The 27,190-nt window shown below is 36.2% G+C and overlaps 1 protein-coding gene across 3 annotated transcripts in view; it reads left to right on the forward strand.

The window, feature by feature from the left end:
- Positions 1-27,190, forward strand: part of MDGA2 (MAM domain containing glycosylphosphatidylinositol anchor 2) — a 1,034,824-nt gene that overhangs the window by 871,620 nt on the left and 136,014 nt on the right. For all 3 annotated transcript variants that reach the window (XM_080666137.1, XM_080666138.1, XM_080666139.1), the window contains exon 10: positions 26,892-27,040. In XM_080666137.1, the coding sequence (XP_080522263.1) occupies positions 26,892-27,040 (149 nt within the window). The remainder of the gene's footprint in view (positions 1-26,891; positions 27,041-27,190) is intronic.

Genomic DNA, 27,190 nt, shown 5'->3' on the forward strand with positions numbered 1-27,190 from the left:
TGCTGCCAGACAGTCCAGTTTCTCCCCGAATGAGTCTGGGTTCCCAGAAACTCACCTGGAATTGGAGTTCAGTGCAGTTGGGAGCTTGCATCTCCCTCCCACTTTGGAAAGCCAGCCGCGCACTCAGCCGCCTGGGCATTCAGCAGTCAGTCCTCTCTGCGTGCGCACGCCTCTGGACCTCTGCCTTCCGCAGCTCCCAAGTCTCAGTGTGCTTTCTCTTTTCCTGACAGTCCAGATTCCCCCCAAATGAATCTGGTTTCCCAGAGTCTCGCCTGAGACTGGAGTTCAGCGCAGTTGGGAGCTTCCGTCTCCCTTCTGCTTTAGAAAGCCAGCTGCGCACTCAGCTGCCCGTGCATTCAGCCGCCCTTCCTCTCTACACACTCGCGCATCTCCATACCTTAGCCTTTTGCAGCTTCTCTGAGTCTCAATGTTCTTTCCTCTTTCTTTCTGGTTGTAGTATTTCCACTCAGCCAGCTTTCCCGTGGTTCTAGATGGTGTCCGTTTTGTCTTTTAGTTGTAGTTTTGAAATTGTTGTGCAAGGCAGCAGTTTAGGTGTTTACCTATGCCGCCATCTTGGTTTCTCTATGTCGAAATATACTTATTTGCAGCTTATTATATATTCATTATATATGAGTTAAATAAAATACATGTAGTACTCATTCTATACATTTAGTCAGTCTTTACCTTCATTAACTCCTGGGTTGATGATATTTTTAGATAGTAATATAATAAGGCAATTCTGGTTGAGTCCAGGGGTAAATTTTAATTTAAGTATCTGTATTCCCAATGGCGAGAGTGGGGATCTTCTTTAGATTAGTGGAAGCAGCAATTTACTAGGAAATCCACCTGCTTGTACAGTATTTGTGTGTGAATTCAGAGAACAGTGTCCCTTTCTTGAAGCAGACATAGCTCCTATACCAAGGAACACATTGCTGTAAGCAGAATAGAGCCTAGATTCCAGTCACACTTACCCAAGCATACTTTGTAGTGAGAAACCATATCCAAAGATGTTGGATGTGAGAATAAAATGGGTTTTGACAGCATGGGTTCAGAATGTAGCTTTGTTACTCACTAGTTGCTTACTACAATGCAAATTGTTCAAGATCACTAGTCCTTCACAGGAAGAAAGATGGCGACTGACAAGAAGGTAAGGAAGGAGAGTTTGTGAGTGAGGGAGCGATAGAGGAGTGTGTGGATGTGAGTGGGTGTGTGTGTGAGTGAAATAGGGACAGTTAGATCCTGGAGGTCTTCCAAGGGGCTGCAAAACCGGGCAGGCTTAGAGAGCGAAACCCTGCTGCCAACACAGACACTCCGGGTATAGTCAGTGCAGGCACATAGATCACACCATCTTGAAAAACAGAACTGCTTGAGACTAGGATCCTAGCCTCACCACCACCCAATCTGGTCTCAGATGCAAACCAGGACCCTACAGACACTAGGGACAAAGATCTGTGACCACAGCTGCAGACCACAGACCCCAAGAATCCAGATATCCCGGCCACACATTTCTGTGAGTCACAGAGCCCATCCCCCTCCCTGCAGGCTAACTGCAGCACCATAGGAACTGCTAGATCCACCCCTCACACAGGGCTGCAGCTCCACTACCAGAATTTGAGTGTGGGCTCGTACTCACACTGGGAATCAGTTCCCCTCAGTGCGCAATTATGTGACCAGGCCCCACGCCCACACAGGGCAGCTCTGCTGCTAGAATTTGAGCCTAGGCATGCAGAGGCACTGGGAATCTGTCCCCTGCAATGCACAATCATGCAAACAGACCCCACACCTGTACAGGGTGGCTCTGCTGCCGGAATTTTAGTCTGGGCACACATGCGGACACTGGGAATCTGTTCCCCATAGTGCACGATCACATGACCAGACCACATGCCCACACAGGGCGGCAGTGCCACCTGACATTGATTCTGGGCAAATGCACAGGGAAGTCTGTTTTCTGCAGCGCAGGAGTGGACCCCCTGTCAACACAGGGCAGCTGTGTAACCCAGTCCCCCAAGCAGTCCAGGGACCCTGATTCTCCATGTGAGAGGCAGCACTGAGCACCAGTGACTTGACTCTATTTCTCATCACACACACCTGGGATCCCTGAGTCCCTGTTTATGCACACTAAGAGCCAGTGACTTCATTTCTCTGTGTATGTGCACACAGGGATTCTGAATCTGGTGCAAGGCCTCACCAAACAACACAGACTTTGATACTCAATTCTCGGTGTGGGCACAGGGGTACTCTGACTCCTGGCATGAGCTAGGGGACCCTTATTTTTGGCAGACACCAGCAGGTTTTCTTTTTCAGCATGGCGCAGATGGGGTTGCTGATTCTAGGTGCTTTCATGAGGTCACACTGAGTGCCAGTGACTCTTATCCTGGGCAAGCATGCCTCCCACCAAAACATGGCAGCTACATGCCTTAGTGTTAGAGCTCTTCAGTGACAGTTGGGTGGTGCGAAGCACCCACTGCACATGGCCCAGGTTCCAGCAACTCGGCATTTGAACCTTCGGGTGATAGTTAGAATAGGGAGACAATGAAACAATCCCAACAGGCGAGAAAAAGAGGAATCGCTAAGAAAGGAAATAAGTGAAATGGAGGCATGCAATGTGACAGAAAAATAAATCAGAGTAATGATCTTATAGTTCATACACTGGATGGATAAGAAAATCAACAACCTATGCAAAAATCAGGAAGAAATAAAAAATATACTATGTGCACTAGAGAAGAATGTATATTCTGGTGGTGAGGATAGCTACAATCAAAAACACCATGGAAGGTTTCAACAGTAGATACAAAGAAACAGAGGACTGAATTAGTGAGTTAGAAGATAAGGTAGTGAAACAAGCCCAATCTGAACAGCAATTAGAGAAAAAAATTAAAAAGCAGGGGAGAGCCTAAGGGAGCTTTGGAACAACACGAAATGAAGTGGCATATTTATAATAGGGCTGCCAGAAGGACAAGAAGATCAGCAAGGATTAGAAAATCTACTTGAAGAAATAATGACAGAAAACTTCCCTGACATGGGAAAGAAAAAAGTTACACAAGTACAGAGAGTCCCAAGCAAGATGAATCCCAAAAGACCCACACCAAGACATGTCATAATTACAATGGCAAATGTTAACAATAAAGAGAAAATCTTAAAGGCTGCAAGAGAGAGAAAGAGAGTTACCTACAAAGGATCCCCCAACAGATTATCAAATGATTTCTCAACAACAACACATCTTTAGAATATTCCACCCCAAAACTACAGAATATACATTCTTCTCTAGTGCACATGGGACGTTTTCAAAGATAGACCACATATTGGAACACAGACAAAGTCTCTCCAAATAGAAGAGGATTGAAATCATATCAAGAATCTTCGCGGATTACAATGGCATAAAGTTAGAAATCAACTACAGTAAAAACAATCACAAAAATTCAAACACTTGGAGGCTGAATAGCATACTATTAAACAATGAATGGGTTACTAAAGAGATTAAAGAAGAAATAAAAAAACATCCTGGAAACAAACGACAATGAAAACACAACAATCCAAAATCTTTGGGAAACAGTGAAAGCAATCCTGAGAGGGAAGTTCATAACATTACAAGCATACCTCAAAACAAACAAACAAACAAACAACAAAAACAACAACAAGAAAAACTGGTAATAAACCATCTAACTCTGCAACTTGAAGAATTAGAAAGAGAGCAACGAGAAAAACCCAGTGTGAGCAGAAGGAAGGAAATAATAAAGATCAGAGTGAAAATAAATGACATAGAAACAAAACAAAACAAAACAAAAAAAAACACAATACAAAAGATCAATGAAACGAAGAGCAGGTTCTTTGAAAGAATAAACAATATTGATGAACCTCTTGCCAGGTCACCAAGAAGCAAAGAGAGAGGACCCAAATAAAGAAAATCAGAAACAAAAGAGGTGAAATAACAACAGACCCCACAAAAATACAAAGAATCATAAAAAAATACTATGAGCAACCCTACTCCAACAAACTGGTCGACCGGGAAGAAATGGACATATTCCTAGAAAAATACAACCTTCCAAAACTCAACCAGGAGGAATAAAAAAATGTGAATAGGCAGATAACTATGGAGGAAATTGAAGCAGTAATCAAAAAAATTCCAACAAACAAAAGCCCTGGACCAGACAGCTTCACAGGGGAGTTTTATCAAACATTCAAAAAGAAATAAAACCTATCTTCTTCAGACTGTTCCAAAAAATTCAACAGCAAGGAGCACTTCCAAGCTCTTTGTACAAAGCTAGCATTACCCTAATCCCAAAACCAGATAAAGATAATACAAAAAATAGGATTAGAGGCCAATTTCCCTCATGAACATAGACACCAAATTAGTAAAAAAAAAATTCTAGCAAATAGAATTCAGCATTACATTAGAAAGATCATACACCATGACCAAGTGGGATTTATTCCAGGGATGCAAGGATAGTACAATATCTGCAAATCAATAAATGTGATACACCACATAAACAAACTGAGAGATAAAAACCATATAATCATATCCATTGATGCAGAAAAAGCAATTGACAAAATTCAACACCCTTTCTTGATAAAAACTCTCAGCAAGGTGGGAACAGAAGGATCAGGCCTCAACATAATAAAAGCCATATATGACAAACTCACAGCCAACATCATACTCAATGGGCAAAAACGAAAACCATTTCCCCTAAGAATAGGAACAAGACAGGATGCCCACTCTCACCACTCCTGTTTGACATAGTACTAGAAGTACTAGCCATTGTGATCAGACAAGAAGAAGAAATAAAAGGCATCCAAATTGGAAAAGAAGAAGTAAAGCTGTCCTTATTCGCAGATTACATGATATTGTACATAGAAAACCCCAAAGAATCATTCAAAAAACTAGACTTAATAAATGAATTCGGCAATGTAGCAGGATATAAAATTAACACCCAGAAGTCTATGGATTTTCTGTATATCAATAATGAAATCACAGAAAGAGAAATTAAAAAAGCAATCCCATTTACCATTGCACCAAAAAAATTAAGATACCTAGGAATAAACTTAAACAAGAAGACAAAGGACCTATACTCAGAAAATTTCAGGATGCTAAAAAAAAAGAGATAGAAGAAGACATGAACAAATGGAAGAATAAACCCTGTTCGTGGATTGGTAGAATCAACATAATTAAAGTGTCCATACTACCCAAAGCAATCTATAAATTCAACGCACTCTCCATTAAAATACCAATGTCATATTTAAAAGACCTAGAACAAATTCTCCAAAAATTCATCTGGAATAAAAAAAGACCCCGAATTGCTGCAGCAATCTTGAGAAAGAACAATGTTGGAGGGATCACAATACCAGATATCAAGCTATACTACAAAGCCACTGTTCTCAAAACTGCCTGGTACTGGCACCAAAACAGACATAAAGACCAGTGGAACAGAAGAGAGAACCCAGAAATCGACACAAGCCAGTATGCTCAATTAATATTTGACAAAGGAGGCAAGAGCATACAATGGAGACAAGACAGTCTCTTCAATAAATGGTATTGGGAAAACTGGACAGATAATTGCAAAAAAAAATGAAACTAGACCACCAACTTATACCATACACAAAAATAAACTCAAAATGGATAAAGGACTTAAAAGTAAGATGGAAAACTATAAAAATCTTAGAAGAAGCCATACTACATTTGACATAGCAATATCTTTACCGATACAGCTCCTAGGGCAATGGAAACTAAAGAGAAATTAAACAAATTGGACTACATCAAAATAAAAAGCTTCTGCACAGCAAAAGAAACCACCAACAAAACAACAAGAAAGCCCACTGCATGGCAGAACATATTTGCCAATGTTATCTCTGATAAGGGTTTAATCTCCAACATATACAGCTTAACAAAAAGAAGATAAACAATCCAATAAAAAAAAAAAATGGGCAAAGAACCTAAATAGACTTTTGGAAGGAGAACATTCAGAAAGCCAACAGAGCCGAAACCGGTTTGGCTCAGTGGATAGAGCGTCGGCCTGCGGACTGAAGGGTCCCGGGTTCGATTCCGGTCAAGGGCATGTACCTTGGTTGCAGGCACATCCCCAGTAGGGGGTGTGCAGGAGGCAGCTGATCGATGTTTCTCTCTCATCAATGTTTCTAGCTCTCTATCCCTCTCCCTTCCTCTCTGTGAAATATCAATAAAATATATTTAAAAAAAAAAAAGAAAGCCAACAGACATATGAAAACATGCTCAAAGTCACTAACCATCTGAGAGATGCAAATCAAAACAACAATGAGGTACCATCTCACACCTGTCAGAATGGCTATCATCAACAAATCAACAAACGACAAGTGCTGGACAGGATGCAGAAAAAAAGGAACCCTCCTTCACTGTTGGTGGGAACACAGACTGATGCAGCCACTATGGAAAACAGTATGGCGTTTCCTCAAAAAATTAAAAATGATCCGCTATTTGACACAATAATACCAATTCTAGGAATATATCCCAAGAAAACAGAAACACGAATCAGAAAGGATATATGCACCCCTATCTTCACAGCAGCACAATTCACCATAGCTAAGATTTGGAAACAGCCTAAATGTCCATCAGCATATGAATGGATTAGAAAACTATGCTACATCTACACAATGGAATACTACGCTGCTGTAAAAAAGAAGGAATTCTTACCATTTTCAAAAGCATGGATGGACCTGGAGAGCATTATGCTAAGTGAAATAAGCCAGTCAGTGAAAGATAAATACCACATTATCTCACTCTTTTATGGAATATAAAGAACATTATAAACTATTGAACAAAAATAGATAGAAGCAAAGAAGCATCGAACAGACTGCCAAACTATAGGGGGAAGGTAGGGGAGGGTTGTGGGGATAAGAGATCACCTGAAGGACTTGTATGCATGCATATAAGCATAACCAATAGACTCAAGACACTGAGGTGGGGTGAGGGCAAGTACTGGGGGGTAGAGGAGGCCAGAGGGAGGTCAATGGGGGAAAAAAGGAGACATATGTACTATTATTTGTAATACCTTAAACAATAAGTTAAAAAAAATCACCAGTCATCACTTTCTTCTTTTGTAAAAGCCAACTGATAAGAGTATTCTCATTCTGCAGGGATTGTGAATATTACAAATGATAATGTATGCAAGTTTATTAGCATGATGCCTGACAAATAGTAAACACTAGCAACAAAAGTGCGTTTAAAAAGTAGGGACATTCTTGGCATCTTAGACCCAGGTCAGCCTGTCCCCATCTGTAACATCAGCCATCCAACTGCAGAGCCTCACAGAGACAGGCTGTGAGGTGTTCTGAGAAGGTACCCGCCTCACAGGCTCTACCCCAGGCAGATGGTGCTGCTCAGGAGGCCAGAGGAGGGTGGGCCAGAGGGAAAGATTAGACACCCATTCTTTTCCTTTTGTCTAGACAGAACTGGGTTATCTTCTAGAGTAACCTTTTTCCTAATGCTTTAGACATTGCAATTAGGATATTTTCTGTGACCAGTGAGAACATGGGAACCAGGCTTACAAAGACATGAACAGAAAGACATCAATACAAAGCATTTCATGATAATTTCATGATAACTTATCCATCTACACAGACATATTTGTAGTATAAGAAAAGAAAATTTCACACTATCTGAAGGATTTTACAAAACTGAACAAAAATCAATTGAACCTCTGAAAGTGAAATATTGCATTATCTGTGGGATTTTGTCCTTTGTTACAACAGATTCGATTTGAAATTTTCCTATATTAGTATTTTTGCACAGTTTTTCAGTTACATAATTCAGATTTACACAGAATTTCTCCACACTATACACAACCTCAAGGGAAAAGCATATTGCCTATTCCTTGACTGCCCTTTTGATGGAAGCTAGATAAGAAAAGAAGGATAGGAAACAAAGTCACTGGCTTTGGATTACATGTGAGAAGAAGTTTGTAGATTCCCAGTAAAAACAAGGAAACAGTTTTGGAGGTTTATAGACCCTAATAAATAGGTAGAAATTTTGGTTATTCCATACATTGGCTGGTAAATATTCTTGGATATTTAAGGGGGATCCAGACACTATTTCTGCTCCTTTCTGGTCCATGTAAGAATTAGCAACTGATTTTTCTAAATTGCTAGATACTTCAGTGATTTGATTCTCCAGCAGTATTTCTTAGGTGTGGGATGTATAGGATGAGCTGTGTTTAATTTTTTTCTTAATTAATTAAGGTATTACATATGTGTCCTTATTCCCCTGTTGCCTCCCCCCTCCCACTCCTCCCACTCATTCCCTCACCCCCCTGGTGTCTGTGTCAATTGGTTAGGCTTATATGCATTCATACAAGCCCTTTGGTTGATCTCTCAATCAAAACGACAATACGGTACCATCTCACACCTGTCAGAATGGCTATCATCAACAAATCAACAAATGACAAGTGCTGGCGAGGATGCAGAGAAAAAGGAAACCTCGTGCACTGCAAGTGGGAATGCAAACTGGTGTAGCCACTGTGAACAGTATGGAGTTTCCTCAAAAAACTAAAACTGTAACTCCCATTTGACCCAGTGATCCCATTTCTAAGAATATATCCCAAGAAACTAGAAACACCAATCAGAAAGAATATATGCACCCTTATGTTCATAGCAGCATAATTTACCATAGCTAAAATTTAGAAAAAATTTTGTTCCTGAAACTATTACATATGTCCCATTTTTTCTCCCATTGGGCCCTTATAGTCTGCCCACAGCCCCTGCCCCAGGGTGCAGTCCTCCACCACGCTATGGTCTGTGCACATGGGTTATGCATATATACATACAAGTTCTTTGGTTGATCTCCTAACACCCACCCATCCACCCTGGCCTTCCCACTGAAATTTGACAGTCTGCTCAATGCTTCTATGTCTGAATCTATTTTGTTCAACAAATTATTTTATTCATTAGATTCTACATATGAGTGAGATCATGTGATACTGGTGTTTCTCTGACTGGCTTATTTTGCTTACCATAATACTCTCCAGGTCCCTCCATGCTGTCTCAAAGGGTCAGAGATCCTTCTTTTTTACTGTTGCATAGTATTCCAGGGTGTAAATGTACCACAGCTTTCTAATCCACTCATCTACTGATGGGCACTTGGACTGTTTCCAGATCTTAGCCATTGTAAATTATATTGCTATGAATATAGGGTGCATACATTCTTTCTGATTGGCATGTCAAGTTTCTTATGATATAGTCTAAGAATTGGGATCACTGGGTCAAATGGTATTTGCATGTTTAATTTTTGAAGAAACTCTATACTGTTTTTCATAATGGCTTCTCCGGTCTGCATTCCTACCAGAGGTGTACTAGGGTAGTCTTTCTCCACATCCTTGCCAGCATTTGTCATTTGTTGATTTGTTGATGACAGCCATCTGACAGGTGTGAGGTGGTACCTCATTGTCATTTTAATGTGCATCTCTCTGATGATCAGTGACATTGAGCATTTTGTCATATGTCTTGGCCATCTGTATGTCCATTTTGGAGAAGTGTGTATTTAGGTCCTTTGCCTATTTTTCAGTTGGATTGTTTGTCTTCCTTTTGTTAAGTTATGTGAGTTCCCTACATATTTTGGATATTAACCCTTAATCAGATATGTATCATTGCCAAGTATGTTCTCCCATACAGTGAACTCTCTTTTCATTTATTGATGGTTTATTTTGCTGTGCAGAAGCTTTTTATTTTGTTGTAGAATCATTTGTTTTTCTCCTTAGTTTCCTTTGCCCTAGGAGATGTATCCCCAAACATATTGCTATGAGAGATGTCTGAAATTTTGCTGCCAATGGTTTCTTCTAGGATTTTTATAGTTTCACATCTTACATTTAAATCTTTTATCCATTTTGAATTTATTCTTGTGTATGGTGTAAGTTGATGGTTTAGTTTCATTTTTTTTTGCATATATCTGTCCAATTTTCCCAACACTATTTATTGAAGAAACTGTCTTGACTCTATTGTATGCTCTTGCCTCCTTTGTCAAATATTAATTGAGCATAGTGGCTTGGGTTGATTTCTGGGTTCTCTGTTTTGTTCCAATAATCTATACGCGTGTTCTTGTGCCAGTACCAGGCAGTTTTGATTACAATGGCTTCATAGTATAACTTGCTATCTGGTATTATCATCCCTCCAACTTTGTTCTTTGTGCTAAGGTTATTCAGGGTCTTTTTTAATTCCATATATATTTTTAAGTATTTTTTCTAGATTTGTGAAATATGCCTTTTGTAATTTAATATGGGTTGCATGGACTCTATAGATTGCTTTGGTTAGTATGGACATTTTAATGATGTTAATTCTACCTATCCATGAACACAGTATATTCTTCCACTTGTTTATATCTACCTCTATCTCTTTTTTTAATGTCCTGTAGTTTTCTGAGTACCTCCTTAAGTTTATTCATAAGTATCTTAATATTTTTGTTGCTAGGGTAAATGGGATTGTTTGTTTAGTTTCTCTTTCCAAGAATTCATTATTGGTGTATAAAAATGTCATCGATTTCTGGTGTTAATTTTGTATCCTGCTACATTGCCAAATTCATTTAGTAAATTTAGTAGATTTTTTGGTGGAGTTTTTAGGATTTTCTATGTACAATATGATGTCATCTGTGAATAATGAAAGTTTTACTTCCTCCTATCCAATTTGGATGCCTTTTACCTCTTCTTTTGTCTGATCGCTGTGGCTAGGACATCCAGTACTATGTTAAATAAGAGTGGTGAAAGTGGACCTCCCTGTCTTGTTCCTGATCTTAAAAGAAAATGCTTTTGATTTTTGTCAATTGAGTGTGATGGTGGCTGTAGGTTTGTCATATATGGCCTTTATTATGTTGAGATATGCTACTCTATTCCCACTTTGCTGAGAGTTTTTATCAAGAAATTGGTGTTGCATTTTGTCTAATGGTTTTTCTGCATCTATTGATATGATCATATAATTTTTGTCTTTCTGTTTGTTTATGTGAAGTATCACATTTATTGATTGCAAATATTGTACCAGCCTTGAATTCATGGAATAAATCACACTTGGTCATGATGTATGATCTTTTAAATATATTGCTGGATCCAATTTGCTAATATTTTGTTGAGGATTTTAGCATCTATATTCATCAGGGATATTGGCCTGTAATTCTCTTTCTTTGTGATGTCTTTATCTGATTTTGGAATTAGGAGAAAAAGACCTTGAAAGTGTTCCTTTCTCTTGCATTTTTTGAAATAGTTTGAGGAAGATAGATGGTAATTCTTTGAATATTTGGTAAAACTTTCCTCTGAAGTTGTCTGGAACAGGACTTTTGTTTAATTGTAGTTTTGTGTGTGTGTGTATTTTTTTACTCCTGCTTCAATTTCCTCAATTGTTATTGGCCTATTCATGTTTTCTGATTCTTCTTGATACAGTTTTGGAAGATTGTATTTTTTAGGAATTTGTCCATTTCATACACATTATCTAGCTTGTTGGCATATATTTGCTCATATTATTTTCTTACAATCCTTTCTGTTTCTGTGATGTCAGTTGTTACTTCACTGCTTTTGTTTCTGATTTTAATTATTTGGGTCCTCTCTCTTTTTTTCTTGATTAGCTTGACTAAAAGTTCATTAATCTTTTTTTTATTATTTTTTCAAAGAGCAGTTCTTGGTTTCATTGATCTTTTGTGTTGTTTTTATAGTCTCTATGTCATTTATTTCTGCTCTAATATTTATTATTTCCTTCCTTCTACTTACTCTAGGCTTTTCTTGCTCTCTAATTCATTGAGTTGTATGGTTAAATAGTTTATAATTAATTTCTCTTTTTTGAGGTAGGACTGTAGTGCTATGAACTTTCCCTCAGGAATGTTTTTGCTGTTCCCCATAGATTTCGGGTTGTCATATGTTTTTCTTCATTTTTTTCCAGGATTTTTTTTTCTTTCTCTCTTGATCTCATTGGTAACCCATTTATTGTTTAATAACATTCAAGTTAGCTTCCATGTGTTCTAATATTTTTGAGTATTTTTACTGAAGTTTATTTCTAATGTCATTCCATTATGATCTGAGAAGATGCTTGATATGATTTCAATCTTCTTTTATTTGTAAATACTTGGTTTGTGTCCTAACATGTGGTCTATCTTTTAGAATGACACACATGCACTTGAGAAGAATGTATATTCTGCAGCTCTGGAGTGAAATGCTCAATAAATGTCAATTGAATCTATCTGATCCAATGTGTCATCTAAAGGTTCCGTTTATTTGTTAATTTTTTGTCTGGTAGATCTATCCAGTAAAATCAGTAGGGAGTTAAAGTCTTCCACTATGAATGTGTTGCTGTTCATCTCTCTCTTAAAGTCCTCCAGAAGTTTTATATATACTTAGATGCTCTAAATTGGGTGTATTTATGTTTATCAGGGTTATATCTTCTTGTTGGATCGATCCCTTTATTATTATGTAGTGATCTTTATTGTCTCTTGTGATGGCCTTCATTTTGAAGTCTATTTTATCAGATATGAGTATTGCTACCCAGCTTTTTTTTTCCCATTCCATTTGCATGGGGAATTTTTTTCCATCCTTTCAATTTTATCCTGTGTGAGTTTTTAGTTCTGAGGTGAGTCTCTGGTAGACAGCATATATTTGGGTCCTATTTTTGTATCAATTCAGCTACCCTATGTCTCTTGATTGGAGTATTTAATCCATTTACATTTAAGGTTGTTATTGATAGCTACTTATTTATTACCATTTTACTTCTTTATGCTTATGTTTCTCTCTATATATAATTCTTCTTATTATTATAGCAGTCCTTTTAGCATTTTTTGCTGTGCTGGTTTTATGGTGACAAATTCCTTAAGCCTTCTTTTTTTTTTTTTTTTTTTTTTTTTTTTTGGTCTGGGAAACTCTTTATTTCACCGATAGCCTTATTGGATATAGTAATCTTGGTTTCAGATGCTTGCTTTTCATTACCTGGAATACTTTATGACATTCCTTTCTGGCCTATAAAGTTTCTAATAAAAAATCAGCTAACAGCCTTATGGAGCTCCTTTGTAGGTCATAAATTGCTTTTCTCTTGCTGCCTTTAAGATTCCCTCTTTGTCTTTAATTTTTTGCATTTTAATTATGATGTGTCTGGATGTGGGTCTGTTTGGGTTCTTCTTGCTTGGGACTCTCTGTGTCTCCTGAACATGCTGGACTTTTTCCTTCACCAGGTTAGGGAATTTTTCTGCCATTTTTTCTTCAAACAAGTTCTCTATCCTTTGCTCATTTTCTTCTTATTCTGGTACTCCTATTATGTGAATAATGTTATGTTTCACGTTGTCCCGCATCTTCCTTTAGTTGTCCTCCTGTTTTGTGTTTTTTTGTTTTTGTTTTTGTTTTTTAATATATCTTACTGATTTTTTACAGAAAGGAAGGGAGAGGGATAGAGAGTTAGAAACATTGATGAGAGAGAAACATCGATCAGCTGCCTCCTGCACACCCTTCCTGGGGATGTGTCCGCAACCAAGGTACATGCCCTTGACCGGAATCGAACCTGGGACCCTTCAGTCCGCAGGCGACGCTCTATCCACTGAGCCAAACCAGTTAGGGCTGTCCTCCTTTTTAAATTGATTTTTTCTTTTTGGTTCTCTGATTGAGTGATTTTTCTTTTTCTACCCGTCTTCTCATTCACTGATCTGCTCCTTGGTTTTCCCTTATCTTCTGTGTATTCCTTCCCCAATGTTCTATTAGTGTTATGCACATTCTTCATAGTTACTGTATCTTTTTTTCATGCTATTGAGCATCTTTGCCATCATTATTCTGAACTCCATGTCTGATGAATTTCTTATCTCCATTTCATTTAGCTCTTTTTCTGGAGAATTCTCTTGTTCTTTCATTTGGGGCTTGTATTTTTGTCTCCCCCTATTGGCTGCTTGTTTGGTTTTGTTTCTACGTATTATGTAGATCCACTATGCCACCCAATCTCTAGTGCAGAACAGTGTCAGATGCTGCTTCTGACTGGCCCTGAGTACCCTGTTTGAAGCTTTTGGCAATCCATAGATTGTAGCTCCCTGTGCTGTGGCTGGGTGCCTTTGGAAAGGACTGAAATGTGCACCAAGGTCTAGCCCCAGGCCCCAAGTTAAATCAGGCAAAGGCTCAAAATCTCCAGAGACCCAACTCTTCCTACAGTCTGATTGTATTCAGTTTTTGTAAGCCTTAGGCTATCGACCACAGGGTAGAGTTAGAGGTTTTCCAACAAGGTGGGCAATCACTTCTACCAGCAGGCTGATTGTTATTCTTAGTCTCTTAATGGACCTCAGAAACTCCACAGGATGGGGCAAGGGGTTTTCCAATAGGGTTGGACAACTGCCTTCCCACAGGAAAACTGCCTGAATAACAAAGGCCATCAGAAAAGAAGTGTCCTGCAAAGTGTTAGAGAATGTCTCAGCACAGGAACTGGGGTGTCTAACCCCAGAGTTTCCAATCCTGGCTTCTGCTAAAAATTTCATTTTATCTTGACATTCCTGAAATAATATCCATTGAGGAAGTTAAGGATCAGACCCTTTCAGTTTGAATGCCAGCTTTATTTGTACATTTAAGTGAGAGGTCTAACTTCTCTTCTTTCTCACAAAATATTTTTTTTAAATATATTTTATTGATTTTTTACAGAGAGGAAGGGAGAGGGATAGAGAGCTAGAAACATCGATGAGAGAGAAACATCGATCAGCTGCCTCCTGCACACCTCCCACTGGATATGTGCCCGCAACCAAGGTACATGCCCTTGACCGGAATCAAACCCGGGACCCTTCAGTCCACAGGCCGACGCTCTATCCACTGAGCCAAACCGGTTTTGGCACTCTCACAAAATATTAATTTGGATTTTTTTGAGGGATTATCTGCAGGCCAGACAAATCAGTTGCCTGTATTTATTATCTTATTGACCTTCAAGATTTGCAACTGAAGCCAAGTAATATTACTTTGCATGTTTAACCTTGCCAACCTCTGTAAAGACTAAAATAAGTTAATATTTTTTGAAAATACTTTGTAAACTTATAAATTCTTATATAAATTTGAGATCTGGCCCAGTGGTTAAGTGTCAACCTATGAGCCAGGACATCATGGTTCAATTCCTGGTCAGGTCACATGCCCAGGCTTTGGGCTTGATCCCTGGTGTGGGGCGTGCTGGAGGCAGCCAATCAACAATTCTCTTTCATCATTGATGTTTCTATTTCTCTCTCTCTCCCCTCTGAAATCAATAAAAATATAAAAATTTGAGATACAGTTTTCATCTCTCACAATTTTTCTTACTCCATGAGTCTATGGTTGCAGTGGTAAATTAAATAGAATAACTTTTAAACAGCAACACTAGACATATAATTTTTGTGTGGGTCTCAAATAATAGATAAGGTATTGGTGAGCAAAGGCCCTTAGGCAAGAACTGTGGAATACAAAGAGGTAATTGAAGTACAGAATTAAACAGCTGCCTTTATTTTTCTCTTAATACAAGTATCCCTTCCACCATTAGTCAACCATCTCTATTCCAAGAGTAGCTCTCTAGATTAGTTTTCTTTAGAACATGTAGTTTTTATACACATCAACTTACTTAGATATTTCTAAGTGTAATATCAGTGGATTTATAGCTTTTATTCACAAGCTTTCTCTAAACCCATAACAATTTATTATTTGCATGCCCAATGTGAAAGCTAATTGTTTCATCAAGTCCAAAGTATCTTTTAAAATTTTGGGACCAGATCATAATCTAAGCCTATTTTGGAAACACACACACACACACACACACACACACTCATATTTTGCATTATTTTTAGCAACGTTCAGGATTTTTAGAGTAAAAGGGCTATTCATTTAAGTTGAAATGTTATAAGGTAAATGTATGTGTTTATTTGATATTACCCAAGGCAACAATAGATATTTGGTATGTAAACAATACAAACTTTGTAAAATATTTTGTTTTCTAGGTGGATGCCTAAAAGAGTCAGAGGTGACTGAATTTTGATGGAATGTTGTTTCATTAAAGTTTAAAGGAAATAAATGGGAGCTCATTTAAATTTGTCTAGCTTAATTTTAAAATTGCTTCAAGTTCCTATGCTTCTGAACAATAAAAATGAAATCAACTATGGAACTACTCATAGAAAATTTTATTATTTTACTTTCTTTATTTGTAATTGTTTTGTAGGGAAGGGCACAGTAGGTAATTAATGATTATTAAATACTTACTATTTATCCAATGCTATAGTAGGTTTTGTAATAAAGACTAATTATATAGAGGGTGGAGCAAAAGTAGATTTACAATTGTGAGTACACAAAACACATAGGTTATTCTTGTGTTATTATTTATTTATTATTATACTTATTTTCCATGTCAACTAGAAACCTACTTTTGCCCAAACCTGTATTTTTATCCATTTGAATCTCCAGAGATATCTTTTAAATTCAGCTAACTTCGTGAAATAATTGTATTTTTGAGAACAACAACAAAAACTAATTGAAAGTGTTCTTACCAGTAACAAAATAAACCTATTATTATTATTTACTGATTAAACTATAATTATTAATTATCTATATGACAAAAATTTACTCAAATGAAATAAATACTCTTTTAAGAAGTGTTTTAAATTGGGAGAGAATTATAACATGGGAAATATCACATTAGTTTTCAGCTGATGTGGATATGTACAGCTTGAACAGTTAGACATTTGGTCAAACCCTTTCATTGCAATAAATAATAACTAAGCCATATTACTTCTGAAAGCCTATTTGGTTGCTCACCTACTTCATTCTGAGTGACTTGTCTACTAATAACTAATGACAGGATTCTTGGTAAATTAGTCTTTATGTTTTATCATCATTTTCATATCTTCTGCCTCTCAGCAAATAGGCCTGGATGCTATCTTCCTGAGCCTTAATTTAATGATCTTTACCTTCCTAGAAATTAAGGAAAAGGCTAAATTATTAATACATGAAGATGATTCTTAAGAATTTATATAATTTGATCTTATGTTCATTCCATATTTCAAATATTAAAGTAAAATTATTTTAACTTATATATCATAAGAATCCTATATGGTATTTTCTCCAAGTGCATTTTATAAGATTATGTTAATAATCCTGATCAATTTCATACACATGAGGATCAAGCAAGAAATTTTTATGATTAATAATTTAGATGTGTCAACTCAAGTAATTAATATATACTAATAAACATATTATTCCATTTTGCTGTATATAATTTTTTCTTATTTAAATAATATTTTGATGCTTTATTGATTATCTACCAATTTTTGTTTATTTACATAAAATTTTAGGGGAAATTTATGTAAAGGTTTTTATTGACATGTCTTCAACTAAACTGAGATTGTATTTAGCCTAAAAAAATAAGACTAAAAATAAACTAACAGGAATTGGGATAAAATATTTTTTCTTCATTTCAACTGGAAAATGATGAATAATTTCAAGGTCCTACTAAAATTGATGATACATATTTTGAATATTCTGTTCTGGGGAGATAGTTTCATTAATTGCAGTACATTAATGTTCTGCTAGAAGAAAGAGTAATTTAACAAAGAAAGGATAGCTATGCTTTAGGTACCCAAAAAAGGGATAAGAGTTGAAAAACAAAGAAATTACACAGCAAAGCATTTCTATTTAAGGGGTCAAGATGTGTGAGGATACTACTAGAGTTTTAGGAAATTTCAGCCTTTGTCACACTGAGTCATCGGAATGTAGGCAGGAAAACACAATCAGGAGAAAAGCTCACTGATTCATTTATTAAACAAACAGAAATCTTTTGTTGGTGTGCAGTGAGAAGAGTGAAATTAGACGTTGTTAGGATAAACTGTAATAGTTACAAACAATAGACAATCTAAAAGATCCGCAAATGCAAGAGAGAAGCTATTTCATAAGTAATTCATTAGAATCCTATATGGTATTTTATAGGGATAAGTGGGCAAGGTTTCCTTTTCTTTTGTGTAATTTATTTATTATTATTAAATTTATTCGAGTAATATTGCTCAATATGATCATATAAGTTTCAGGTGTGGGTTTCTATGTTACAAGATATGTATATTGAACCATGTGTGCACCACCCAAAGTCAAATCTTATCATGATATATTAGGACCTCCTTCACCCTCACCCCTTCCCTCTGGCAAGCACCATACTGTTGTTTGTGTTCATGAGTTTCAGTTTTATATCCCACAAATGAGTGAAATCATATGGTTCTAGCTTTTTCTGACTGACTTATTTCACTTAGCATAACATTCTCAAGGTCCATCCATGCTGTAAATAGCAGTATTTCATCCTTTCTTATGCAGCGTAGTATTCCATTGTGTATATGTACCACGTCTTCTTTATCCAATTTTTTATCACAGGACACTTTGGTTGCTTCCATGTATTGACCACCACAAATAATGCTGCAATGAACATAGGAGTGCATATATCTTTGCGAATACATGATTTCAAGTTTTCCCAGGAGGGGGATTACTGGGATGTATGGTAACTCTACTCTTAATTATTTGAGAAGTCATCAGACTGCTTTACATAGCGATTGTATCAGCAGGAAGAAGAGAGAGACCTGAGCATAAAGAAAAATGAAAGGTTTCCTTTCAGAAAGGAATTTAGCCATAAATCCCATAAAGCTTGTTCCCAGTTTCTATTTTGGAATTTCCTTCATAAAAAATGCCTACTACACTGCTAGTGCAAATGCAGACTGGTGCAGCCACTATGGAAAACAGTATACAGTTTCCTCAAAAAATTAAAAATGGTACCACTATTTAACCCAGTGATCCTACTTCCATGAATATATCCTAAAAGACCCAAAACACTAATCTGAAAGAAAGTATGCACCCCTATGTTCATAGCAGCACAATTTACAGTAGCTAAGATCTGGAAACAGCTCAAGTGCCCATCAGCAGATAAGTGGATAAAAAAGCTGTGTTAAGATCTACACAATGGAATACTATGCAGCAGTGATAAAGAAGGATATCTTACCTGTTGATATAGTATGGAGGGACCTGGAGAGTATTATGCTAAGTGAAATAAACCAGTCAGAGAAACACAAGTATCACATCATCTCACTCATATTTGGAATCTAATGAACAAAATAAACTGACAAACAAAATAGATTCAGAGACAAAGAAGCATGGAACATACTGACAAATCTCAGAGGGAGGACAAAGTTGAAGTGAGTAGGGAGAGATTAACCAAAGAACTTATGTGCATATGTTCATAACCCATGGACCCAGATCATAATGTGGTGAAGGCCTACAGTGGGGCAGGTGTGGAGCGGAGGGGGTCAATGGGGAAGAAAGGGTGCAATAAAGTTAATTTTTTTAAGTTAACTTTTAAAAAATGCTTTACACATGGTTTTAGAAATTTATCAGTTCAGAAAGTAAATTAATGAACATATATTTGTTGAAAATATTCTTTTATTGAATAGATTTTATTTAAATGATGCTAAAATTTATTTTTTAAATTTATTCAGATGTGAAATAAGAGGACTAACTTAATACAGATTACTTTAAAAAATGTAATTTTGGGGGAGTGAGAAACCTATTTCTTTTGCAGTTTTATTTTGAGAAAGACATAACCTATGACAGAAACCATAATGTGACCAAAGTAAGTATACTATACTTGGGCAAGTTGAAAAGCTATCTATAGAGATCCCAATGATTTGTAGAGACTGACAATATTGTCAATATTTTTTATTATTTAGCCAATCAATAAACTTGCTCTCCAGGGCTGTGAATTCTAAGGAAAGTCTTGAGTGCTAAAGTGTAGTAACTGGGCAATCTGCTTCAGTGTAGTTTTCACAGTCCTGACTCCAGCAGAAAGAAATGGATCCACATCAGGGATGAATAAAAGCAGTTATGTTGCAATCTATATATATAAAAGCCTAAGTGACCATCGCAACCGAACCAACAACCGAACAGGCTACGTGGGGCGACTAGGCTGGCAGGGGGGTTAGTGAGGGGCAACCAAATGACTGAGCAGCAGGCTGCATGGGGTGACCAGGGCAGCGGGGGGGTGGGGCAGTGAGGGGCAAACAGGCTGGCAAGGCGAAGCAATAAGGGGTGACCAGGCTGGTGGAGGGGAGGGGGCAGTTAGGGGTGACCAGGCCAGCAGGAGGGGGGCAGTTAGGGACAATGAAGTAGGCAGGGAGGTGAGCAGTTAGAAGCCAGTGGTCCCAGATTGTGAGAGGGATGTCCCCCGAGGAGTCCCATGTTGGAGAGGGTACAGGCTGGGCTGAGGGGACAACCCTCTCCCACCCCCTGGCCTCTAGTTTTAAAATAATGTCACAATAATGACTAGTCATTTAAAAATATATTAACTGTCTCTAAATGGGAAAAGAACATTTAGATAACCATTTCTCCATCTCATATACAGGGGCATTTAACCTAAAGGATTCAGTTGGGTTCTAAATTGTTACAAGTCTTGCATCTTTTTTTTTTTTTTTTTTGTAAACTCTAAACAATCATTAACTGAGAGATGTTGTCATTGATTTCACGGCTGCATAATTTAGTTGTTCTGCTTTTGTTTTCTGCACACATATTGACAAGTTATTCCTGTTGAACAATCTCTTTTTTTTTAATATATTTTATTGATATTTCACAGAGAGGAAGAGAGAGGGATAGAGAGCTAGAAACATCGATGAGAGAGAAGCATCGATCAGCTGCCTCCTGCACACCTCCCACTGGGGATGTGCCCGCAACCAAGGTACATGCCCTTGACCGGAATCGAACCCGGGACCTTTCAGTCCGCAGGCCGACGCTCTATCCACTGAGCCAAACCGGTTTCGACAATTCCTGTTGAACAATCTCTTGATGACATTCAGTTTGATTGCTGCTATGACATTCATCTTAACTCTAGGACAAATTGTTCTTTATCAGGTGCAATAGTTTCTTCTGTTAAGTATAACTTACATGTTTCCCTCTTTTTCATTTCTTTTTAATATTAGCTTACTACCTTTCCATTCAAATGAGAATAGGCAGAATTCAACAATTTAGTAATAATTCCTTTATTACTCTTAATGAGATAAGAACTAATTTTAAGTATCACATAACTAAATACCAAATATAGTTAACACATACATACATTGATTCTTTTAAAAAAGTTTCCTTTGACTTCAAAATATTAAACATTTTTGTCCTCAAAGTATTCTTTATGCCTTGCTTTAATAACATTTTAAATCAAAACAATAAGCTTTCAGAAGAATAGGAAGCAAGAGGTAATGTAATTCTTCACTCCTTTTCCAGGATGAGATGTGTACAGTTCTTTTCCATCTTATTTAAAAGCTCTAGTGCCCATCCAGTCTCTGCAGATGGAAAAGTTAGGAATCTACCTACGTTGTCCACTCAGGAGCAGTGCTAATTACCTGTTTTTATGCAATGATTTTTAAATTTATCAATCTTTCTTTATTTCCAAAATCATGCCTTTTATTTTAAAGATAGTACCTTCTTATTGGCTTCCAGCCATTAGTTTTTTAACTTATCTAATCTTTTATCCTCTTACTCACCAGATATAGTTGTAAAATACAAAGTGGATTTATGTCATATTCCTGATTTAAAACTCAGAAAAATCTCACTTTCTGTAGAACCATTTCTTTCATTTTTAGTATTATTCAAGATTCATTAATTTCTAGAAAAGGTAATTATGGTTCCAACAATTGCATGTTCTCACTTCTGTCCAATGAAGGAATGAGAGAGCTACATAGATTTGTATGTATATTATATCTAATAAATTGTAATGACTAATTCATTGCCTTAGTCTATGTGTCTAAACGCAATATGATTCTGACTCCAAAAGCATTTGACTAGTGTTGGTTAGTTTCTATTGAAAATGCATACAGAGTTCTGATTCATATGATTTTTAGAAGTCTTTTTTCTTTAAATTAGCACATCATCAGTGTTTCAAGTTGCCATGAATTTCTGTAGCTATTTTCTTCATACCAATTAATACAACTTTGAAAAGTTTTAAATTGTTATATTATGCTTGATATTTTGCAACTGTGTTTTTTAATTTTTTCATTGTTACCATTTTTAATATTGACTTATTTTTCACCTAATTCTTTGATGTCAATGAGATATTTCACACTGGGAAATATAAGTCAGTATATTCACTATAAATTTTTTTTCTTCCAGTGAAGTGAGCACTGGTCAAAATAATTTGAGAATAATGCAACTGTAGGGTAAATATAAAATGTCTTATATCTAACAAGACACTTCATAAATTAGTACTGACCTGACTTCCTGTCTTATTTAAATATATACATTGTGTCAGCCATTGTAGTAGGAGTTGATAAGAACATTTCTGTGCTTCAATAGGGCACCATTTGGTAGGAAAGATGGGTACAACATGTTACATCCATACCAGATCCTGTGGTATTTCTAAAATATTGTCTATCATATATTCATTTTTCTCCACCTAAAGCCATACCTTACTTTCCTTCTCTTAGTCTTCCATGAGCCAACCTTATCTGTGTGAGGAATTTCTTCTTCTTTAAGGTCAATAAAGATGTTGTTAGATGTGTCCCCTGTGAAGCCTACCTTTGGTCTCAACAGATAATATTATTCTTTTATAGAAGGTTCCATAGTGTGTGTGTTCATTTGTGTGTGTGTGTGTGTGTGTTTTGTTTTTTTAACATTTTATATTGTATTTCTTTTTTCTTTTTTGATTAATCCTCATGTAAGGATATTTTCCCATTGATTTTCAGAGAGAGTGGAAGTTGAGGGGCTGGGGGGGAGAAGGAGAAAGGGAGGAGAGAGACAGAGAAACAATTTGAGGAAGACACATCGATGAGTTGCCTCTTGTACACACCTTGACTTAGACTGGGGATTGAACCTGCACCCAGGTACATGCCCTTGACAGGGAATTGAACCCATGACTCTTTGGTGCCCAGGCCACTGCTCTAACCACTGAGTCATGCCTGCCAGGGCAATTGTATTTCTTTAATTGTTTCATGCATACTTATTTATAAATTCCATTTTATGGTTCCATTATCTGTAGTCTAATCCTGCTGTTTATTGTCCATCTTAGTCACACATTTTCTTGTGTGCTATTGATGTTGTATTTTTAACTCATAATCATTGAGGTTTTAGTTGAAGAAATCTCTGCAGTCTCAGTTGAAAGCATGTTCTTTAAGAACAACTTAATATTGGATCTACCAAAAGACTCCAGTGCAGTGGTATCACTAGCCAAGGATGATTTTTTTCTTAATGTAGTATTTTTGTCACCTTCCTATGCTGGTGAAGGCAGCTTTATTCTAGGATACCCTATGACTGAGATTGCTGTTTTTACTGATCTTGATTGAATGTGGTAACCTAATTTCTAACTTTTCATCTTAGACTGGCCCATTAACCTCATCCCTTATGGGTCTAAAATTCAGCTCCCAAGGCTACAAAGCAATAACACTTCTTTTCTCCCTAAACTATTTTTCATTGCTTGGTCTTCAGGTCTTTGTTTTTTGATCCCTGAGGAATAATTCTCTCTCTTGTATGTATGCACCTAAAAAAATAGTTTTGTTATATTTTAAGCTAGCATTTTTATACCAGGAGAGTGACATGTCATAGCTTCTTATCTTTTACCTTGGGCTTTACCCATAAAAGCATTTTTGAAATCTTAATTTAATTACTTTTCGAAAGCTATTTGCAAAATAGAATAAATGTACTTTTGCTCAAATTCTATATAAAACTTTGAATGATAATTTTCCCTATGTATATTTTAAGAATATTTTAAAATTTGTCATTTTTGTATAATCATACATAATATATATATACACACACACACACACACACACACACACATATATATATATATATATATATGTATATATATAAAAATATATAAATTTTTGGCTAGTTTAGGTAATGAATGTAATTCTAGGTCAGTTACTCTAAAAACATTTAAAGTAGAACAATGTTGATTAAAAATAACATGAATATAAAAGAGAAATAATATTTCCTTGACATGCTTGCTGGAAGGTCAAAAAGAAAAACATAGGCTTGGAGGATCAAAAAGAAAAAGAAATATTACAAATTATTTCCCTGTTTAACCAGCAGGTATCATGTCTGGTTGTAAGAGTCTAGGATTATTATAAAGATATTTTCTTAGTACTACTTTGTGCTTCCTACAAAATGAACGTAAAAACATTTAATATGATTCTCTGTAAAACCAGAGAATAAATTTATGTGTATGTGTGATTTTTTTATTTTAAAACCTGAATGGATATTTCTCCAAATTGAATGGTTATTTTTAATAAAACCCCCCTGGTTCTTTATTTAGACTACTACTAAATGCACCTCTTTAAGAACATTTTGAGAAATTTGGTCTCAAATACAAGTTGTCAACGATATTTTGGTATTCGCTTCTCCATTCAGAATACTATTTTTCTTTCATCTGGATTTTGCTCGTAATCTTGTGAACTTGAATTTGTCCTATCATTTATTAAGTGAAAATATAATACAAGATAAAAGGAGTAATAAAATGAATGTGATGGCTTTTTTCTAGAGACCTCCTTCTTTGCAAGATTCTTTGTATGAAGTTGATAATTGTTTTTTCAATTCAACTGAATAGATATTTATAGAACATTTTTAATGCACACAATGTTGATGTAGAAGACTTTTCAAATTGTTACTAAAATTCATATATTTAATTCAATTTATTTAATTTTACTAGCAAACTTGTCAAAAATTAAATTTATTTCATTTCACATTATGTTTTTCCTGGTAATCCTCTCTAGGATAACAGAGACCATCACTTCCATTCTTAGTGTTCAAAATTTATTCTTTGTCTATGATAAATTTTTATGAATCAACCTTTCTATAACTGATAGCTGACAAATAATGAAGAAATATAAAAAGCTAGGTAAGAAAAGTTTCTGAACACAGGAATATAGGAGGAAAAACCCAGGAGGGCACTTAATATTTAATGTAATAAAACAGAACAAATGTGGAATGAGGGATGATAAGTGTACAACTTATTAACTCATCATCCATTAATAAATACAAAGCTACTTGAAAAGTATGAGAAAATGTAAGCAATTTCTATTCAGACAGAGGTCAGACCTCCTCATTTATTGTATCCTTGATGCTTAGTATACAACTTGGCATTTAAAAGGCTCGCACTAAATATTGTTTATTTATTAAATAAATGCAGTATTAGTAAAAAAAAAATTAGAATGTAGGAAAAATCTACATTTCAGAACATCGGTAATTTGGACCCATAATTACAAATTACAAATGGTTTGTGCACAATTCAATATAAAAATACTCACATACACACACAAAAGTAAAAACACACAGATGTTTTATACATATTATATATGCTATATGCACTTCGCATATTCTTTAAATAAAAACTTTATTATTGACCAAAGTTCTTGTGTTATTGTTGAGTTCTGTTTGGATAATTTTGAATTTATTGACTAAAAACAATGAAAATATAAGCAATTTTCACTGATTTTTTTTTACAGAGTTGGTCATTCAGCGCTGATATACTTCTTTTGGCTTCTTGGATGCCACATTTTTAAATTTTTCTCTTATTCACTGGTTGTTCCATCTCAGGCCTTTGTGGGTGTTATCTGCCCACACATTTCTTTTCTTTTCTTTTTTTATTTTTTTGAGGGGAAACCTGCTCTTTTATATATATATATATATTTGATTTTTTACAGAGAGGATGGGAGAGGGATAGAGAGTTAGAAACATCGATGAGAGAGAAACATCGATCAGCTGCCTCCTGTGCACCCCCTACTGGGGATGTGCCCGCAACCAGGGTCATGCCCTTGACCAGAATCGAACCTGGGACCCTTCAGTCCGCAAGCGGATGCTCTATTCACTGAGCCAAATCGGTCAAGGCTGCCCCCACATTTCTTAACCTTGGATTGCTCCAGTGATCAGACCTGGTTTTCTTCTCTGTCTTCTCACACTCTCTTGATGATGTTGAGTCTCAGGGCTTTACACTTAAAATCTCTCTATATATAATATGCCTTTGGTTAGCAAGATATATCTCCAATCCTGGCCTTTCCTAAATTCTAGACTAGTATATTCCACTTAATGTCTACATTTAGATCATTCAAATTTTTCAAAATTAACTCCCTGATTTTTGTCCTGGCTGGTATGCGTCAGTTGTTTGGAGCATTATCCCATACATTGGAAGGTAGCAGGTTTGATTCCTGGTCACATATCTGGATTTCAGGTATGATCTCTTGATTAGGGAGCATACTGGAGGTGACCAATCTATGATTCTCTCTCGCTCTTTCTCCTTCTCTCTTTTCCCCCTTTCCCTCTCCCTAAATATTAGTGAACATGTTCTCTAATTTTGCATGAATCTCTAAATATATTTTTCTATATCAAAGATACAATTACTCTATACATAAATTTCTAATTATTTACAAATCTTGGAAATTATGCATATTCTACTATGACAGCAGACATATTAAGATGATGTATTTTGAAGTGAGGATTAAAAAATAATAACACCCTGATTTTCTCCTCCCCCCCAAATTTGTCCCTCACAAAGCTTTTTATCTCAGTTGATGGAAATTTTAATCTTCCAGGTTTTAGGACAAAACTTGTAATCATCCTTGGTTCTTCTTTCTCTCTGAGACTGCTCATCCAATCAACCAGAAAATCTTCTGACATCTATACTCAAAATTCTCCAAAGGACTTATATGCATGCATATAAGCCTAACCAATGGACACAGACAACAAGGGGGTGAGGGCATGAGTGGGGGGGATGGAAAGGTAATGGGGGATAAGGACACATATGTAATACTTTAATCAATAAAGAAATGTAAAAAAAATTCTCCAGAAAATTGATTAGATTTTAATAATAAGACTTTTCAGATACAAGAGTTACATATAGAACTCCTAGCAGAATGTGGTAGAAGGGCCAAAAAGAATAAGTATGTTTAATTGGAATATGTCATCACTTAAATGTATTCCTTCTGTTTTCAGGAAAGGCCTATGCTCCAGAATTCTATTACGATACCTACAATCCTGTGTGGCAAAACAGACACCGTGTTTATTCCTATAGTCTACAGTGGACACAAATGAATCCTGATGCAGTGGATCGGATTGTGGCATACCGGCTGGGTATTAGGCAGGTGAGAAATTTAACTGGTGGCTTTTTTTTTTTCTTTTCTTTGTGAAGACATTGTTAGTATGGTTAGCTGCCATAAAGTTTTAATTATTTTGCATGAATTTCTAAATACATTTCCCTATATAAAAGATAAAATTACTCTACACATAACACT

Source organism: Plecotus auritus (genome assembly GCF_963455305.1).
Source record: "Plecotus auritus genome assembly, chromosome: 1".
Classification (NCBI taxonomy): domain Eukaryota; kingdom Metazoa; phylum Chordata; class Mammalia; order Chiroptera; family Vespertilionidae; genus Plecotus; species Plecotus auritus.